Consider the following 21,558-nt stretch of genomic DNA (forward strand, 5'->3'; position numbering starts at 1 on the left):
AACAACAATAAACTGCTGGTTTGAGGCTCTGTACTGAAATGAACAAGGGGAAACGTTGTCTGAGGTTATTGTCAGAGTAAGATTAATTTGCTTAATCCATCTTAACACCCTCGTTCCGTCTGCCTTGTGAGCCACCACGACTTCCCTGGCAGGTAGAAGGTACTTCCAAGTGCGTTAAAGGTTTTTTTTCTTTCTTTCCTTTCCTTTCCTTTCCTTTCCTTTCCTTTCCTTTCCTTTCCTTTCCTTTCCTTTCCTTTCCTTTCCTATGAGAGATGGAATAGTCCACAATGCTCACGTGGACATTTCTTCAGCCAGTAACTAGAGTGGAACAGAAACTGGTCTGCTGAGGCCAGATTCATTAGTCACCAAGAAATACAGACTGGAGCCTCTGATCTAACTTACAGATGAATCCTCTGTAGCCAAGCAGAAACTTGCTTCATTTGCATAGAGTAAGTCAGCTTCTGATTTGTAATCTAAGGAGGCTTATTAGTCTTGTCGGAACGGAGAAACTCATTTGAAACACACTGAAGATGACATTGGTCAGAATTAAGGCTATATTGAGATGTACCATGTGTACAAGATCCTCCTGATGGTGCACTTACATGAAGTTAACATGCTTCTTATTTATTACCATTTGTGCTTTTTAGGTGGAACCAAGAAAATCATGAGCCTAATCATATTCCTGAAGCAGTCTTTTCTTTGCTTGCCAAAGCCTATTCTGGGTTCACTGAGGTATACCTTGGATAACACACTGATTAGTACGTTCCACCCATTAGTATCTTAAGGGAAACTTCAGCATTGAATGTGAAAAATTCCTTAGATCTTTATCAGTTGCATCCTCAATCAGATTCCTAAGGGTCTTTAGAACATTACTACCTAAAAAATTGTTTTCCTTCTGCCTTTCTTGTAAAGGGCTCAGGTCCAAAAGTATCGTTTGATAACTAGCGAGATGCTGGTCTTTGTGCCTGCCCATCTCTGACCTTGCCAACCAAGTTAATGAGGTTTCAGTTTCTGAGTAACCTCATTTGCAAAACTACAAAAATTCTTTGGTTTGTTACTCCACTATGTGAATCCATCCTTCAGGGTTAGGCTACCTCCTTCTCTGCAACATCAAGGGCCTTTTAAACTACAGAGCAAACCAAGACACAATAGAACTAGTTTGGCTTACTTGCATGGAGAGCCTCTGCATGCTGCTTAGCATTTCAGAACTCTAGGGAGAAGTGTTGGCCCTACCAGGGAAGTGTGTCTTCTGCTCTTAGCACAGAAGTGTGTCTTTTGCTCTAGGAGCCCGAAAAGATCTCCCACCTATCACACAGTGACATCACCACCACAGTGTTCATATTTTATGCCTGGACACCCACACTCAGCACCCTACTTCCAGAAGCGAATTCCCAAAAAGCCAGGACAAAGCCTGATTTATTGAACAGTACACCCCAGAGATCAGAAAGCGGTGACTTTTTACATGCACATAGATTATGCCCATACAGTCTTTGATATGATAAACTGCCAAGAATATATCATAGCTGTTTCAGGTTGTTGAATCCAGAGATGACAAAAGAAAACAAAGGGACTACTATGTGCTTTCTTCCAATTCAGAGGATAATTATTCAATTCTTGTATGTTTTGGATAAATGGGGAAATAGCAAAAAAAAAAAAAATCAGTAAACTCTCATTGGCTTATTCTGAGGAAAGCCAACATTTGTACAGCTGATATGGGGCACATTATATAATTATCAAAGACTGAGAATTCTGAGTCATGCAGCAAGACGGCATAAGCGTGGTAGGCAGCCGGAGGAGGGAAGAAGCAGGGGGACGTCACAGGAAAGATACCTTAAGGTAAGCCCTGCATGTCTTCTCTCGTTTTTGGAGCTTTTAAGTAAAAGAAAAGAAAGTCAGAGGTTAGATTTTATCTGCTGAAAAAAAAAAAAAAAACGAGGAAAGAAGAAGTCCTCAAAAATTAAGCTGGTGTTCCTGAATTCCAAATTGACTAGCTACAGATCTCCTCTGGGCAACTCCATTCACAGCCAAAGCTGTCTACTGACAGCTCTCAGCTCCATTTTGTGTGTCACATTTGTTAAAAGAGAAAATATTTATATATAACTGTTGTTTAAAAAAAATGATAGGTTACTTATCTGAGACTAACTCTAGATTTGAACTTGTAAACATTTGAACATGGATGTAATATAAACACAACACGGTAAATAGCACTTAGACTTAACTTAGTAAGAAAAACTTAGTGGTGTGATCAGCATTCTCCTGAAAATGGATACATCCTTCTCCCTAAAGCTGCCACTAATACCATTGTGTGTCACAACTTTGCTTCAAGCACTTAGGGTTGCATGTTCTCACACAATTCATTAATCATGGACCATAGAATCCCTCTAGCTACAGATATTAATTCCATAGAGAGTACTGCCCACACTCAGATGGATCAAGTCACCATTAGCTAAAACCTGTCATAACCGGTGTCACTGAGAACTTTCAGGGAAAGCGCAACATTGCTTTTTTCTCAGTAATTCTTCTTGAGAAATGAGCAAACTGGGAACTCTAGTCTCTAAGTGTGTCTCTGGGCACCTGGCAGTCAGATTTTGAAGGGCAGAGAGCTGACACGTGCACAGACCCACGTCCTTTAGTGGCAGAGGTCCTACCTTGTTATAACTCCGCCCAGCGGAATCCTTCTCACTAGGTTTCAGCTCCTGCAGCTGAGCATCCAGGATGTCCACCAACTGCTCCATCAGTCTAACGGAGGAGCTTACATCCCCTGCAAACACAGTCCCCTTGGTGTGCTTAGCCAGTTCATTGGCTAGACTTGCGGCATTTTCTCCACTTCTGATCTGAAACGACAATTCGTATTATCTCAGTAAAACTCCCTGTTTGTGGCTCTTGGTTCTCTTTAAGCAGCTCTGTTGTGGTGGGGAAAAATTGCAAATATGTCAAAATCTGCAACTAATTGAGACCAATAACTTTCTCTTCATCTTAGAAGATTAAAGGCTTTTAGATCCTTAACACACAAAAGAAATACTTAGCCAGACACACACACAAAAAAAAAGAAACAAAAGGGAAGAGGGGAGACATCCTTTAAATTTTGTTTTCCAGTTGGCTCTCTTCGCCTTGTAACCACTTTCTTGTTATTTAATTTTTTTAAATTTATTTCAGTGTTGCTGATTTTACATCAGATAACAGATAATTCTTGGTGATACCAACGTCTGTATTTCAAAACAGGTAGAAGGAGGAAAAAAATAAAAGGGCACGACATTACAATGCAAATCAAGGGAGGAATTTCTAGGCCTTTGTAAGGGCCATTTCTACTTGTGGTCATATGTGATACAAACATCTGTTTGCATTCTGTGGGCTCAGTTGAAAACTTAATGTTCCTTGATTTATTGGGCCAATACACTATTTGTCTTATGAACATCAAAAGAACCAGAGCAAACTAAATGTGAATGAAATTAAACAAGTATGCATTTGTTAAACAGCTTAACACAGAACACAGCATACCCCCAAACAAACAACATTCAAAGACTAGTTTACAGACAAAACTATGCTTTAAAAGAAAAAAAAAAACACACACACACACACAAAAAAAAAACTTTTATGCAGAACAAAGAACCACAGAGCCTGCTTTAACATAGAAAACTAAATTATTTATGTTAGAACTCAAAACCCTCAATCAGCACATGACATCAAAACATTCCGATCCACCTTTTGAGCCAGCTGATTCACCCAGTGAGAGGTGCAGTTGCTAAGATCGGGGCCCTTAGGGTTCCATGTTCCTGTGGAAGCCATGCAGAGATACGAGGCCGTTCCTGCAAGAGATGAAGAAAACAACAGGGAAACTGAAGCCAGTGTTTTCAGCAAGCTTTCGGGAAATGGGCTCTGATGCTCCTAGACCGTGTGTTCAATTTTGAATAAACGCTAGTAGAAATAGATGGCAATAACCGAGAAAAAGTACCATGCAATGCAAAAGATTATAAACAGTGAGCAGAAAGTCAGCATAGAAACACCAGGCACTTAGAGCAAAAAGAACCAAAAAAAGCCTCTGATATTCTTGGGACTCATCCAAAATGAGTTATAATGAGAAAGACAGCTGTAGGGAAACCTCACTAGAGGCCTGGGGCAAAAGTCTCAGGTCTGGCACAGGTAATGTGAGAGGGAATTCTGAGTCCGATCTTAAGTGACTTTGACAGTTTAAAACCCTTATGTTGTGGGAAGAAACTATATTTGTAATGTAACAAAATAATGGAATTGGCTATTGTAAACATCTCCTAATGAAACTGCTTCGCGTCTTTAGAAGCTGCTCAGTAAACTACAAATGCATACATTGTATCGTATCCTATATGGCAGGAAGTACCTCTTGTTCCCTTGGGACAGGGTCGTTCAACCATCATTCCCCTCTGTGTCTGAGGCCACTTTATCCCCTTCGTGTCTAACGCTTCGCAGAATCTCTCTGGCAGGGGAAAAATATTTGTTACAGGAGGAATTTTGGTTGTAGAAACTGCTGGAGGTGGCTTTGTCCCTCGGCTTCCTTCCTGAGGTCCAGCTACTGTTGTGCTCACGGGGCCTCTCTGTGAAGTAGTGCTTGTGGTTGACACTGTGGTTTTGAACAGCTCAGCTGAAGAAGTTATTGTCACAGCTGTGGTAGGCACTATGAAAAAAAGATGAGTGTATTAATCTCAAACACACCCTAATGCTCACCTACCAGCACACATATGTGAATGTATGCATGCATACACACACCCCTTCACCCATCCATATGTCACAAATCATCAAACAGAATTATAAGAGGGAAGGAGAAGAAGAAAAAAATCACTACTATTACAATTTATTCATAAGATTAAAAAATGACTGTTTAACCAGTTAGAGCTCAGCCCTCAGTGAAATATGACCCCATGGTTTAAGTACAATCTCTTCATAAAGCACAAAACAAAGGAAGGCAGTGCAGGAAAATTCTATTATACAAACATACTTTCAACAAATGCAAAAGATCAAGGGAGAAATAAACCTCTGACAATTATGGATAATTAGGATGATACAAAGATTTGAAGTCACCCACTCCACATCCTGCAGGAAAACAAGCACTGACATCTTTACAACCAACAGCCATTGTTGCTTGAGGGATTTCTGAGCATGCCTTATTCCAGCTAAACCAAAGACAAGTTTGGCACACTATGCTGCTCTGGGTTTGGCATCTTTACTTTGTGAAGGTGGGAGATGAAGGACAGAGCTCACCACGGAGTTATGTATCCAGACAGGGGTTAGAACGGATCATGAATTCAAAAACCAACCTTTCATTATCTCACTGACCCTTAGTAGAGAGTATAAAAAAAATACAGAACTACAGTTATACATTTAAGAAAACAAACAAACAAACAAAAAACCCACAAAACAAACAAACAAAAATATATTTTTAAGGAAAGAGTTTTCTTTGTGTGGTTTTCCAATATTGCTATCAAAGAGTTTAATCAAGTAGATTTTATCTCCATTAATAACAAAGTATTGAAAAACCTGTTAGTCAAAATTTACTGCCATTTAAAATCTGTCAGAAAATATCCAAAAGTTTTATTCATATTCACTGATACTACAAATTTATTCTTTTTTAAAAATCTTATGTATAGAGTGTCTCAAATTTAAAATATACAAGTAATTTATTCTTATAAAAATATTAACATTGATATGCTCAGGAGAAACTATCTTAGTGAAATCTATCACTAAATAATTAATTTTGTGTTTTACCTATACACAAGAAACAAACTACAATACTGAGTATTAAAAATATATTCAAACACACTACCATGCTCAATATTTTAGGCTCTGACCTACAAATATTTATGCCACTATGAATAATTGAGAGCATGCAAAATTAGTAATAAAAGGTATATTTCTGGGGTTTTAGGCATGACAAACTTCTAGTTAACATTAAATACACGACACTTCGGTCCTTCCTTCCTCCTCCTATCTCAGTGGGAAAGCCTTAAGCATGTGTTTTATTTCTAGGCTAAAATGATTGGTCGTGTGAGAGGCATCTACGTCCATCAGTCAAATCACATGCCTAGCCAGCTGCTGCGGAAAAGTATTCAAAGCTGTCTATCTTTGTCTCTGGAAGTTCCCTCCTGACATCTTGTTAAACCTGTGTAATTTTCTTTTGATTACAATACAGCCAGGCTTTCGGTGCCTTCTCAATTAACATTTGTCAAAGCATCACAATCTTTAGCAAAACTGTCAGATGACTGCTGCTGACTCGAGTCGTGAAGAGGGAACGAGGAACCAGCGGGAACTGAGAACGGGGCAGCACGGCATGGTTTGGAGTTATACCACCGTACAGATCCTGACTAATCAGAGCACGTGGAATCACTCCGATACGCATTAATACCACAATTACTGAGTGTTAGCTATGCTTCGGCACAGCATAAGGCAATGCAAACAGTACGTTCTCACTGGATGTATGCAGCATGCAGCCATGTACTTCCTGTCAAGATATTAAACCATCGGGAGCAACTAGAATTTGTGGGATTTTTGAAGACAGAAATTTAGTGATACTTCAAGGCAAAAGTTTTTGTTTTTAATATTGAAGATATGTTTCTAAAAATCATTATCTCTTTCCACGAAGAGAGACAAATGTCAGTGGGGCATCTGGCAGTGATAAAAGCTGGTATTTACTCAGCATACATAGCCAGATGTCATGACAACCAACAGTCTGGATCAATAGTATGCACCATGATACAGGCACAATTTATCTTTTTACACATGTGGAAATTTGACCATGGAGAAGTCAGGTGACTGATTTAAGGTCACCTGGTTATCCTCTTCAATGTTTGGTCTTACTTTTCTAGGTAAGAGGTTGCTCAAAGACAGAGAAAGGACAGAGTCAGGGAAAGCAATCTGCCCTTGGTCTGGAAAAAGGAAAGATCAAGCTGCATTATGAACATAGCAAGAGGTTCAAATGCGGAGAACATTCTCTGAAGAACAGCACAAACCAGAACTGTAATGTAAACACCAACCCTTTTTACAAGGCTCTGTTCATCAGGACATCCTGGCAAACATTTGGTTGGACGGCCTTAGCACTTTGTCTACCATGTATCATTTGAGTGACACCAAAGAGTCAGTGCTAATGAACACATTGGCTTGGTACCCAGGAAGACTTTAATGAGCAGAAAACAATTTTCTCTACCATTTACTATCAGTGGAAAGATACTCAGAAAATGTGACATACTGAATGTTTTGTAGACATAAAAAAAAACTGGCTCCTTTTCTGAAACATGTCTTCTTGTTACAGAATTTTCAGACTTCTTATAGTCAAGACAAACAAATATTCAGGAAATGACTCACACTAACTAAAAATATACTATTTTGTTGTTAATATTAGAATATTAGAGATATTGAAAGATTAAGAAATATGAAGTTATATGGATAGACTGAAGCATTAAAATAGAACCAAAAAGGATTTTTATTTTTGAGACCATTTCTAGATAGAGGTAAAGAGGGACAATCGGAAATAGTTTAAGACAACAAAGAAAATTACTCAAAGGGGAGAACAAAGCTAAATATTCAAATATTATTTTAAAAAGGATCAGAGAAATAATACACTTGTGCCATCAGAAATAAAAAGGCTTGGTCTAAAACTGAGAAGAGTGTTGGAAGTGATGAGCTAGCAAGGTGAACAACACACAGAAAAAGAAAAGACAATTTCTTAGCACCCTTTATACCTTTGGCTACATACAAGCCACAGCTCATAAAACTGCTTCCCCTCCCCCCTTTTTTATTGTTTTGTTTGTTATATACTGTGTAGGCTGTTCTGAAATCCTGGAGGCTTTTCTTTCCAAGAACACAGTTCATTAAGACTTAAGTATGAATTTTAGCTGCAGAAGACAGTCGCTGTTTTACGGAAATTGAAGACTCAATTCTTCTGGGTGCTCTGTCCCCTAGTCTCATTCATTTCTTGAATCTTGCTTCTGGAAAGCTGAATGTGGCTTATTGGTTTGACCTAAATCTATTGACTAGGATAGTTCTGCGAGACCCCACCTCTAGGCATTATATAGAACACACACCTCAGAAGAGAAAGACAGGTCTCTAGAAGCCAAAGAAGATACATTATGAGGAGAGAGAATAAGAATATGGGTCAAACAGCAGCAAGAAAAATTTAGGTCAGGTAAAATGTTTTATTACTTAGGGCTTAATAAGGGGTCAATATGAATTTTTATGTTCTGGGAATATGGAAGAATGGCTGCCTATTTGGGAAGATAAAGCACTGTCATGGGAAGTCTCACTTGGTGCACATCTCATTGTCAAACTAGAAAGGACTCTCTCTCTCTGAGAAACGCCTAAATCACCAAAGCCTCCTGGACTGGAATTGCACCACAAAATGCACTAGCACAGAGATCGCATGTGGGAAAGTCACTGTTACCTATCCTCGTATTTAATGCTATGTTCTGAGACAAGGTGGGTCACTGTGCTATGGTAAAAGGAATCTATACTCAATGCTACACCGTTCTCAACACTTTCACTATCGCCTCAATAGCAATTAGTAGCTGTTAAGGCATTCCCTCCCTCCCTCTTTTTGTTCTCCTAGTAAGGGAGAAAGATTTACTGCCACACAAAACAAATGTAACAGTTGTCAAGGTGAAGCAGTATACAAAAAAAGTGAACCAGGGATCAATACAATTTTAACCAATGCCTAAAGCTAGTCAATGCCTTAAGTCTGCCTTTTGCAAGACCGAAGGATGAAACAGAAGCATTGTAGTACCTTTTAGAAAAATTAAGATGCATGAAGCATCCCAAACAGCTAGCCTCTAGAGCAAACAGACATCACATACTTTAAAACAAATGATTCTAAGAGGCTATCAGTAAAGATTTATGCTGTTAAAGGAGACTTAGCTCCTGAAAATTTAACAACAGATTTTACAACCACATTTTTAAACCAAGACTCTCCAGGCACACATGATTCATCAGTATGCCGCCAGTGGTCTTTCTTTAAAGTAGAACTCAACACGTATTTGGTACTCTATGAAGATTCAGATTTGAAATTCAATTATACGCAGCTCTTCTTTCCACTTTTAGGGTCTGGGCCGTATGACAATATTTAGAACCTATGAAGGACACATCTAAAGAGAAGTGTTAGTGTGTTAATGAGTGTGAATATCTCTACCTTCAGCGCCTTAGCAGATGGGTGTGTTTCACCTTGGTGTAAAGATTAATTTCATTACTTCAAAAGTTTTTCAGTTTTAAAATTTTTGATTCCCTTCTAAATGTAAAAATTCCAATTGACTCAGAAAATGAAACATTAATTTATACCATAAACCTTTGAAAAGACACCATTAGTACACACTCTACGATAATCATTAACAAGTGACTCTTTTATCCTAAGTGTGAAGTAATCTCTTTGTAAATAAAATATTAACACTATTATACCCAGAATCCATTTCTCATAGAACTGAAATCACTTGATAAATCAAATTATATTTCTAAATCTTAACACTGCTTTCCTAAATAATGCTCCTTCTTGAATATACTTTAGGTTCCCCTGTAATAAGTCGAGAAAACGCTAGTAGAGCTATCACAGTTCATTTGGACACACTTAAAACACATAACCTGTGTGTTTCAAGTGATGTTACAGAAATACAAAATGGCCATTAGTTTATTAGGAAATGAAAATGTGCAATTTTTACATGATGCAAGAGGAAGAAATTTGAAGGTGTCCTCTCCTACCCAGAGCATAAATGTCAAAACTCCTGAACATGTGACCCTGGCTTTGAGTGCCAGACCTAGGCATTCTCTTGAGACATCCTAACACACATTTCCCTTAACCACTGGTGCCAAGAAGTTTAAAAGTCTGTGAAAACACTGTAATCAGCTCAGAATACAGGTAAGGAAAAAAAATCATTAATGGGTTTGTAGGAATTACTTTATGTTTAGCAATGAAATACAACACTCAGCAATGCAATGACTTCATTTCTTGAAGTCAACATGCAACTTAACAAATTGAGCAAAAGAAAACTGAGCAAAACAGGGCCACAGTATAGATCATCCCTTGTGATCTAACTGTGAGAAGAAGAAAAACTTGGGAAAAACTCAGAAGTCTTTTGAAAGTAAGTAGTACAAATCACAGTGAGCTGATGTCAAACGTTCTTACCTTGGGCAGGGTCAGGTGGACCAAACTCCAGAGAATATCGTAAGATAAAGTTATTATTCCATACGTAGAGCTGGTTGTCTCTTGGATTGTAATCCACTGCAGCGATATATTGATACTGGTTGGGGAAAGGAACATCCACGTATTCTCCCCGGCTTAAGCGAGTGTTGTAAATGTAATCAATTGTGTTCTTGCCTGCTTCACTTTCATTGTCTTGGTACACTGACCTGACCACATAGAGAACTCCACATATCATGAAAGCATTGGACGCAGCACGCTTGTCATATACCGTCTCCCATGTTGCTTCGAATCGAAGAGTGTATGGATTTAGCTGGCTAATTACTATCATCCCATTGTTCTGCTCGGTGGCGTAAATGACCCACAAGCCATTTTCATCCACTGCCAGGTCAATATCCGTCTTCCCGCCCCATCGGTAGGGTGATGTATCATGGTAGTTGGCGTAGTTGATTATGGCCTCACCACTCTTAATTCTAGTCCTCAAGTCAAATTTCACAATATTTCTCGTTCTCTCTTTGTTAAAGAAGACAGCTCCGTCATATACCACAAAGCCAGTACCGTCTACTCGGTTTGGAAGTTTGTATGTTGTTGTCTGGCGGCTGTTTTGAAAATCTTCTAAAGAAGCATATTCTATTAAAGTATCAGTGCGGTAGGGAGTCCAGGGCATAAAATAAATTTTATCTGCAGCCTGAAGAGGGTCCTTGCACCAAGCACCAGCCTTTTGCTCAGCTTCATATATAGATGGTGAGTCCACAATGGCTTTCAAGGTCCCAGGACACACAAAAACTAGCAGCCACAGAAAAAAGACAAGAAGTAAGTTATTATTTTTTTAAAGGAACTAGCCATCACACATTTTATTGAACACAAATCAAAAGAGGAAAATTCATTTCATACAGTATTCAGTTTTTACAAGTTTATATTTTATCCGCATTAGCCTTGTTTTTCCAAGATTTTCTAATCGAGGTACCAGTGTACAGAGCAGCTGGCATTTGTTTTCACAAATAGAAGCCTACAATTAGGATCACTCATAACTAAGATAAAATTTAGATTTCTGAATTGCGATTTGATCTGATAATTTGGTAATGCATGCATCAAAACTTGGAGCCTGTGCTTGAGAGTGAATAAGTATTCTACCCCAACCCAAACATTATGACTTCTAATTCCTCACACCTTTGACACCTCCCACGAAATAAGGCTAATAAAACAGAACACTCAATGCAAAGACTTATTTTCAGCTTTTTTTTTTTTTATAGAAGTTACAGGTGCTTCAAATTGGAGAATATAAATTTTAGGAAAATGCAGTCGGGAGCAGAGAAAAGTCAACACAAGGGAAGCATAATGAGATGACCAGGAGACCCTGTAACCATGGCATGCTACGGAGAGGGTTCTGGAAGCCAGGCAAGATGACACTTCAATAACAAGAAAATATCCAAGGGTGTCAGAGAGAGAGAGAGAGACAGAGGGTAGAAAAGAAACAGAAAGGGCATCTCCCCTTCGCCGACTTCAGAATTTTACCCCATCGCCAGATCAGCAGCCATACAATGTCATTGTGGACAGCTGCCGCCTTTATGAGGTGCAACATGAGGTCCTGCCGGTGATTTTCATACAGCAGTGTTGCAGGGAAGGGGAGGGAGGAGGGTCACATCCATAAGGCACATAACAGGGAGCTGGGGTTGAGACTGGACATTATTTACCTTTTTGCTCCACTTCTATTTTAAGCATCGGAAGAAAAATGAAAAAAAAAAGTGCAAGGAAAAAAAGAAAAAAGATTAAAAATAAATTGACTATTATTAGTCTAAAATTGAATTCGTAATAGATGCTAAACACAGGAAAAATAAGGAAGTTGTACTACTTTGGATAAAGAGAAACACACAGGAGAACCTAGCAGGAGAGAGATTCTAAAGTTACATGAAAGAACACGGATCAATCATTTTAGTAGATTAAGGAGGCAAGACAAATAAGTTGGCATGCTGCTTCACTTAGTGTGCCTTAATAAATAATGAAACTCTGCACTAATGCAAGCTAAACAGACTCTTGCCTTGCCAAAGCCACCCCGCATTCTGAGCGAGGTTTCCTTTATATATGGGCACCACAGACATAAAAGCATGCGCAGGTGTGTCATCTCCACTTGGTCTGTGTGAGCTTAATTATCAAGCTGATTCATTACATAAGCACGGAAGGAAAATGTATTTATGAGACTGACAACTTGGCTTTGGAGTTTGAGTCAAATTTAATAGATATCCAGATGGCTACACTTCCCCAAATATATTTAGGTGAGAAGTAACTACATAGTCATGCATCTAGTATATTTCAATTATTTCCTATTTTTACAAAAATACATCTTAACCATTTAACAAAATGCCCCCCCTTCCAGAAATTAATAAATCTCCCCTCACCCAGTAGGGATTTTAAAGGGGTAGATAAGGCCCATTAAGTATTAGCAAATTTACTTAAGGTTACGTATACATTACAAAATCCCATAAAATTACATATATAATATGCATTATAAAACTTGCAATATTAAGTCTATTAAATAAAAAGTAAGCAAAATACATACAAGGGAAAAGCAAGCACAGGTGGCAGGGAGGAAAAGGAAGAAAGAATAATGATTAGCTCATTATGACATTGTTTTCCACCATTGTTATTAACATCAAAAGCAAGTTAGCATGCAACAACTGCCATACCCAGCACTCACACCAAGGATCTTGATCCACAGACCCCATAAGAGGGAAAGGCTTGCACAGGGTAGACCTGGCTCAGACAGGACATAGGAGTGATAGGGAGTAACCTATGTGGTTATGGAAGTGGATGATGCACCAAGGAAGGTGCAATAAGATCCTAGTTGACACGTAGTCTCCTACACAGTGCAACTCTGAGATTCAGTGGAGGCTATCCAGTATGTGGCCTGGGTATTAAAAACCGACTCCACTGATGCTGTGTTTCCTCTTCTTCCCTTTCAAAAGGCACCCATCTGCGACTACTGATGATTCAGAGTGGAGTTGCACATTTTATTACAATCTCAGCTTGATTACATATTTTTTAGAAGTATAATTATTCGTCAAGATAAAACAGTGACCTTCTGGAACTCCTTTGAGAGAAACATCACACAAACAATTTTTTTAAAGAATTGCCATAGTAACAGCATATAATTTCTACATTAAGCTACAACCTGCTTAACCAACAAGGTCTGTTTAAGCACTTTCAGAGAACACACTTGTTCTGATTGGTGTGCTTCTCGCTGTACGAGGGGAAGGCAGGACAAGTGCAGTGTGCTGTTTTGGAAGCAACACTGTCTCTGTGGCTCGTGGTTGTAACATCACTCCTCCATAAGGAGCACACGGTACCTGCTCAGAATCAATAATGGACAGGCACAGTGGAAGAAGGAGGGAAAGACAGAGCATTCGTGCTGAGGATGCTCACACTGTATTTATAGACAGCTATATTGTTCCTTGAGGAAACAATAATTTTATCCATATAAAGCAATTAGGGATAACGGGTAGGAATAATACTTCATACAATGCTTACTTATTACAAGGGAACTTTGAAGTCAGTTCCGTGAAAAGATTAAGGAAAATGCATTCTGTGCTGTCCACTCACTGAAGATCACTGGGTTATTTTTATTTGACAGAGTAAAATTATAGTGCAGTTACTGAGCAAAACATAAACAGAAATTACTTCATTTATTTATGATTTGAACCATACCATGTAAAGGGAAAGAGAATTGTTATGAATTTTATATAACTTGTAATTCAAATAAAAATTACATCCAAAGGCAAATTTTTTTAAGAAAAATAAAACCTATGATGATTGATCTTTAAAAGAAAAATAAAATCTCCATATAAGGAATTTTATAAAATCAAAACGTGTAGGTATCTGTCAGATCAGCCAAAATTCTATCTACCAGGGATATAAAAATACAATAAAATTAACAATAATCTGCATTCATAATCACATGCCAAATATATGCAAATAGTCTTAGGAGACTCTATGAATTAATTTATGAGGATATACTTAATGTTCTATGAACCAAACACACAAGTACACACCCATCAACATCAGCAGAGGACTCCATGGATGTACAAGACAGAAAATGAACCCAGGTTGACTACAGCCTACATACTCTGTATCTGAAGTGACACACTATTTCATTTGAAATAATCTCACATTTATTCATTGATAGCAATTTAATTCATCGACATGAATGCAATTTACTCATCAAGTGAGAGAACGTGCAGGTAGCGTTAGGATAAAATCCTTCTATACTGTGGGAATTTGAAATAAGTAGGCACAAGGTTGAAGAGGAATGCCTGCTTATAAGATGGGAACTCCAGTCTGAACAATCCCTTTTTTCTCCAAGGTCCCCAATGACTCTTTAATGCACAGTTACATGCTGTAATACCTGCATCCTGTACACAATAAAAATGCCTTACATATGTGCGGTTTTGATATGGACGTTACCTGGACAAATGGAAAACGGCACATGTAATGTACCTGCCTGTTTACAAAATAAACTGACCAATGGTATTTCTAATGTTCTCTGCTGAGTGCATTTATTGCCATATTTTCTGAAGTCATGGAAAGTCTTTGGCATCATTTAGAACAGGATGGTGCACTTTGGAGTATATGAAGTTCCTGAAGGATTTATTATGGATAGAGACTGGCATTAAGCCAAGTGGTAAGGTGTACACAATAAACTTTATATGATAGAGACTTTTTTTTTTTTTTAGTCTAAGTAATGTGAGAAATGGGTGTGTAAAAGCTACGGAAAAGCAAATACATTGTTAAGATAAGGAATGGTCCAAGCTGGGCCCTTAAAAATGAATGTGAGGAGAGGCTATCACAGACAGGAGCATAAGGAAAAAGAAGAGGGGAGAATGGGGAGCAATGAGGATATGTAAGATTAGAATAGCCCAAGAACACTCTGCATTACATTTTAACATGAGCTACAATCACGTGGTTTATAGTGTGTCACTACCGTACGGTATATAGGAATGAGAACAACTTCTGCTCTCCAAAGAGGAAAGAGGTCAAAGACTTAGTTCTGCCTCTTGCAAACATCTAGAAAGGCAACAGCAAATTAATTACTGGGTTTACTTTTTATTTTGAAGGACAAAAACTAAATTAAAAAAAAAGGCAAATACTTCTCTGAGTACAGCTATTTGTAAGTTTAGTGCATAATAGACATTACTTCTGGAGAACTGAAAAGTAAAATTTTGAAAGTTAGACGTTCCAGAAGATATCCACATTTTCTTTTCTTTAAACAGCGCAAGGAATTACTTAAGAGTCTGAAAGTAATATTTGCTTAACACTGTCCTTGGTGTCTTAGACTAGGTTACAGGGACCAGGTTGCAGAAAGACACAATTCTTGACAGCTCTGACTGATTCCACTGTTTGGGAATGGATGTTGTATTCCTTGTCTAATTTGAGGACAGAAACCAGGCTGAATTCAAGGGAGAGGGACTACGTGAAACAAAAATTTTGGTTAGCTCAAAAGAATACAATGTTCCTCGCGTGGCACAGGAGAGTGATTAAGTAAAGCCACCGCACTACACAGGAGCAATGCTTTAAGAGACCGGCTCACTCTGGGGCTTCCAATCCTACAAGTGGTACAGAAGATACTGAAAACACAAAGCGCATTGGTTGCACGTAACACAGGAACACAGAGCAGGGACGAGAAGAGAAAGATCATCTGTGTTTGGCCTTTAACTGACACCACACACACACACAGAATCAATTTATCGAAATTGTGGCTGAGAGGACAGAGCATCTCTTCATAGTATACACTACAATGTCTCATCACCTTCATGTATCTGCCTTAATTATCAGAATTTGGCCTTTTGGGGTTTCTATGTTGAGATGGGGGTCTTCCTACAGTGCCCAGGATGGCCTCAATCATCCTGACGACTCTGCCTACAAGGAGCTGGGACTACAGACACACATACGAAAACATCCAGCTCTAACTGTTTGGCACGTTTTGGTTGTTGTTTAGATTTAAAGTATAGAAAAGTTTCTGAAACTAGCAAAAGTACTAACCTAACACTATTACTTCAACTGTCTCTACACTATTTTGACAGTAATGTTTCATTTAACTTAAAAAAAAAAAAGCAAAGGAGAAAAAAAAATCACTTCTAAACTACCTTGTGACAATTAGACAATATACTCAAACTTCTAGGTTGTCTAAACTACAAAGGCATTTTCTCCCCTATCCAATGTATGAAATATAACTGAGAAGTATGCCTTCTGAGACCGGAAGGAACATACTGACACCTACTTAGAAAATTTCCAGTTAGAAAAAGACCTCCTGCAAGATGGTAAACATGGTGCTTACAGTTAAAAATAGAAACAGGTACAAGATGTTTGAATGATTTGTCTGTACTCTTGGCTTTGTTTTAAGCATTAAAACTTCCTCACCAAATCTGGTAAAAAAAAGAATTGCTTCCTTCCAGGACACAGAAGAAAGGGAAGAGCTCTTGCCTCAGTTCCTGTTCTGGTAGCTTTCACCAAGCACTCATGTTACCAAGACAGCAGGTAGCCATTCAAATGCTTCACTATTAGAACGGAAGTCAATTCCTTCTTCAGAAAACTGCGAGCCAAACCAATTTGTCAGCAACTGGTATTGGGCAAAAGTACAGATTTCTATCTGCCCTATTGAATAGCTAATTCAAGTTTGTTTTCTGGAAAAACACTAGCCTTAAAAGCCAAACACTTAAGAACACAGACAGACACTTGGCCAGCATCACACTATGGCTTCCTTCCACACTTCATGAAGCTAATTGGAGTCCCGAGTCTGGGAGCGCTTTGCATGCATAATGGTTTTGTAGGCCGTAAACATACGCTTCTTTCACATGTGTGGTCTTTCAGCTCCAACAAGGAACACTGGAGAAAGGAGAAAAATACAAACTTCATACTTACTGTAAGGGACACATTCATATTGAACTTCAAGGTATTTGTAAGTGCCGGGACATGGGTCAGGAAATACATCTGACCCGGTAACTACTACACACTGCGTTCGATTGTTGCACCTGGAAAACAGAATCAACCAAGCCTGTGAAACAGTGCGCTTATTGTTTACTTGAGAAATATAATATAGAACTTAGTCATGAACCAACAAATGCAGGTGAAATAAGATGGCATGATCAAACCCTTATTTTCTTGGCTTTTAATTTCTGTATCAAGGGTCACACTAAATTGTAAGTAAAAGTAAAAAGAAAATCGTTTATGGTTTTCAAATATACTATTATGTTTTAATTTTGTCATATCCAATAGGTCCTAGGAGACAGAACAACCAGGACACTTGATAACATATTTAAGAATTAAACCTTACACCCAGAAAAGGCACCATCAAACCCAGGGCTGTAAGCGGAACAGCTAAGCAGGAACTTGTCACAACACACTCAAACACATGCAGACCCAGATTTCAGTTTTTATGTCCAGTTTCTGCTCTGCATTCTAACACAGGCACTGTCTACCCTCACGAACACGAGGCATTTGCTAGCACTTCCCACCTTAATGTGTAGGCCTGCATAATGACAGAGGCACCAAAACCGTCCAGCAGAGTGCCTGGAGCACTGTGAATGTCTAAGCGCTCTTGCGGCTTTTCCCAGAAGCTATGATTCTGTCCGTGATGTGACTGTGTACTGAAGGTTCTGTGTTCTGAAGGTTAATATTAAAGGCAATGCCATAAACACAATGCCTAAAATGTCTTATATATTACTGTGTGGAAGTATTCACTTTGTTGTCGTCGATGTCCTTAGGTCAGCAAGGATACTGGAATTAAGCTGGTATTCCAGATAGGATGGTGCCTGAGTTATATAAATGGGCCCAGATGGTCTTCTCTTAAGCTTTGTAAAAGCCAGAACTATTTCTTTTATAATTTGATTTGATTACAGACCAGTGGAATGGAATGTTTGCAGGGGTTTCATTACACTTCTTGATAGTATATACATTAAGAAGGCAAAGCAAGCAGAACCAGGGCATTATTACAAAATTTATTCAACAATTTGAATACCAAATATTCTATGGTGCATAAAATAACCGAAGTATAAAATAGCGCCGTAAAGCAGTCTGGGAAAACCAGACCAGCTCCCAGCACAGGAATCCTGGGATGGTGGGAGCAGAGTCAGACTAACGAGGGAGACATGCTAAGTCACGCACATTGGTACCACTGCAACTCAAAACCCCAGAGAGCTGTCCTGAAGAGAAGTAAAGCAGAAAAGATGTACAGGATTAAATGGCTACAGTTTCTAATTTAAAATATATTACAGTGAATTTCAGTGACTCCACAATATTGAGTAAATTGTAACTAAGATTGAAATAATGCATTGCAAACATTAAACCAATTAGCTTGGATCTCAATCAGTCCCCGAGACAATACGGTATTTTTTTTTTTTTAAAGACATCCTGTCCCATGAATTTGGATGATGTAAGTGGTTCATCTCATACAACATAATGCTTTGTTCTGTTCTTTCTCTTTCGTCCCACCTGCCCCCAATCATTTAAAGAAACTGACTATGGTTCACCACTTAGTAAAATGAATTATTTTAACATAAATCACAGAAACAATTTTGTATTGTAAAATTTAAAATGAAGGGTGGATTTGTTATTTCTCAATGGTTCAGTATCTTGTGTTTTAACTCCTACAGAAACACAATTCTGACATTTCATTTCTATTCATTCCTGGTTTAGCAGTAAGAAATTTCAGTGTTTCTTAAACCTCACTTGATCTCCCAGGTGTCCTCAGACCTATGCTGGTCCCTGGAAAACACTCAAGTCTTGGATGCCTTTTCTTGTACTTATTCATATCTACAGGGACTGTCCTTATGTTTCGTGGACATACAGAACACTCTATGCTTAACACCTCTTTCACATTCCCCACCATGTATATTTCATAATCACTCAAACACAGTCTGCTATTTATTTTCCAAGGGCTTGAAACATACTTGTAGAAAATGCATAAAATAATAATTCAGTTAGTGAATGAACTTTATGTACAGCATTACTTCCCCCTTTTTATTGAGGGTTCCTTTCACATCGCCAAATTAGAAAGAGAAGAAAAAGAGAGAGTTTGCCTTGAGCCAAAAATGCATTAAGAACATGAGGGTTTTGAAAGAAAGTGAAAACACATATAGTTGAAAAAAACTTGTGATATATATATATATATATAATTTTCTGAAAAGTAAAAATGCAATGGTGCTGGAGAGATGTCTGAGAGTTAAGAGTGCTTTCCACTCTTCCAAAGTCCTGAGCTCTGTTCCCAGAACTCCAAGTGGTTCATGACCACTTGTAACTCTAGCTAGGAGACTGGGCACCTGCTCCTGGTGCACACACACGCAGGATATTGGTGTTTTGCTCAATGGGAGCAAGCATATGGAATCTGTAGAAGGTTTTGTGTTCAGTCTCCAGCACTAAGAAGGTGAGGATTTAGGTAAATTGGAGATTTGGACTAGTTCAATTAAGAGTAATTAAGAAGAAGAACTTAACTGAAAAAGTTAAGAGAATCATAGTTGTGGACACCAGTATTTTTAACCAGAGACAAATGAAAGGTCTTTGGAGGTTCAGATACAGTAGCAGTTGGGACCAAGAGGAAAATACCCGGTATGAGTTGTCACTATGAGGAAATGTCTGGCAGTTTGTGAACCTATGTGCTGTGGGTCTGACTGTAAAACTGGAAATTGCTACCATTGAAGAAATCAAGAATGAGAAAGCAATTACTTAGTCACAAAAGAGAAGTAAATTCTTACCAAGAGCTCAGTTTTCAATTTTCATTGCCATGGAAATGAAAAGGCAGCATAAGCCAAGAAATGAAATTTATTCTGGAGACTGTGTCCACACAGGGCGGAGATCGAGCTTGACTCTCCCCTTCCCACATAAAGAGCTGGCTATTGTGAGCAAAGTCATTGCTGCACTAACAAGCAAAAGACTGAAACATTTTGGTAACACCTTGCGGATTTTCAATGTTAACAACCCGGGCAGTAATCATAAAAATGAATATGAGTAAGACAGAGGTATAAGAGACAGGGGTTTTCTATAAAGTAGACACTGGAAAAACTTTAATTACTGTTCATCACACAGAAATGGATTTTGGACATACTTTAAATAGTTCAATTCCAAATAATAGCTCTTGGGCTGTTCTGCAGTGATGAAGATACACGGATGACTAAAGATAGTTAAAGCAGTGGCTATCAGAACACGGTCCTCAGAACAGGATCAGGATCGGGATCACACAAAAGCTTGTTAGAAAGAAAAAGGCTCAAGGCCCCCCCAGAAGGAGGAGAGCACAATGCTGGGAGACCCCAGAGTAGTTTCAAATAGCAGGAGGGTGTTTCCTTGCTCTGAAAACTACCAAAACAAAACGTAGTAAACTTAAATATTTTAGAAAAATACAAGACTAGGCTTGGTAGCTAAAATTTTCTTCCACAAAATTTTACAGAAATATAAGACAGAAAACAAATAGCAAGATTTATCTAAGCACATAATTGGGGTTTGCAATGCCGACCTATCCTGGAATCAAAAGTTCCTATTGCCACTATTTTGAGCAGGCCTTACATTCATTTTATTGGTGAGTCAAAGTAAATATGACGTCTAAGAACTCGTACATGACCCATATAAATCTACTTTATAGACAGGAGAAAAGGCATAATTTTTTCCTAAAAATTTTCTTTGTAATTAAAACTCTTTTCACTCATTAAACGTGAAATTAAGATTTTTCACTATCTATAAAAATAGGCTGTATTTCACAGACAAATGTAATTTAAAAAACGAAAAAAGTACTTAATCCATTGTAACTATTGCTATTGTCTCTGTATTTTGTCTGACTTAATTAGCCAACTAAATATGGTGCCTTAATCCTCAGAAGGTATAAATGTAACTACTTAGACCCATGAGGAAATAATGACTACTAAACTTAGGTACATGATGCATAGTGCTAGGAAAATAAATACAGATGTGCTTAAATGCCTCTCCCAATATTTGCTCATATTCTTCATTAAGTTAAATTATTCTGATATATCACCTTGCTCTAGAGTAGGGTTCAGGGGTAGAATTCCTCCTTGAGCTATGTGAAGCCACAGTTTGATCCCCAGCATGGCAACATCAAAGCTAAACAAAAAAACCCAACCTATATGTTATCTTTATATTAATTCTGAGCACAAATGTCTGGCTATAATATTAAGAGGGCTTTCTCTATCAAACATATAGGAAACATCATACCGGACCTCAATTTCCACAAGAAATTAAGTCGAATCCAATAACAAATGCTTCAAAACATCACCATATGCAAATAAAATAAGAGATTCATTATATTAATGATCTACATTAATACTAAAAATTTACATCTTATTCCTAGAACCATCAATTACACCAAGAAAATACTAAATCTCGCTTTACAAGTTACAAATGGGTTTAAATATGGCAAAACA

General features: G+C 38.1%; 1 protein-coding gene across 20 annotated transcripts in view; it reads right to left on the bottom strand.

Annotated features, from left to right (window-relative positions):
- Window positions 1-21,558, bottom strand: part of Adgrl2 (adhesion G protein-coupled receptor L2) — a 614,888-nt gene that overhangs the window by 35,034 nt on the left and 558,296 nt on the right. For 18 of the 20 annotated variants that reach the window (XM_057793300.1, XM_057793301.1, XM_057793299.1 and 15 more), the window contains 6 exons: window positions 17,054-17,163; window positions 10,127-10,927; window positions 4,352-4,645; window positions 3,703-3,806; window positions 2,649-2,834; window positions 1,831-1,869 (listed from right to left, as the gene is read on the bottom strand). In XM_057793300.1, coding sequence (XP_057649283.1) covers window positions 1,831-1,869; window positions 2,649-2,834; window positions 3,703-3,806; window positions 4,352-4,645; window positions 10,127-10,927; window positions 17,054-17,163 — 1,534 coding nt within the window. The remainder of the gene's footprint in view (window positions 1-1,830; window positions 1,870-2,648; window positions 2,835-3,702; window positions 3,807-4,351; window positions 4,646-10,126; window positions 10,928-17,053; window positions 17,164-21,558) is intronic. The other 2 variants (XM_057793310.1, XM_057793317.1) reach the window with 1 other exon arrangement.

Source organism: Chionomys nivalis, chromosome 18, assembly GCF_950005125.1.
Source record: "Chionomys nivalis chromosome 18, mChiNiv1.1, whole genome shotgun sequence".
Taxonomy (NCBI): domain Eukaryota; kingdom Metazoa; phylum Chordata; class Mammalia; order Rodentia; family Cricetidae; genus Chionomys; species Chionomys nivalis.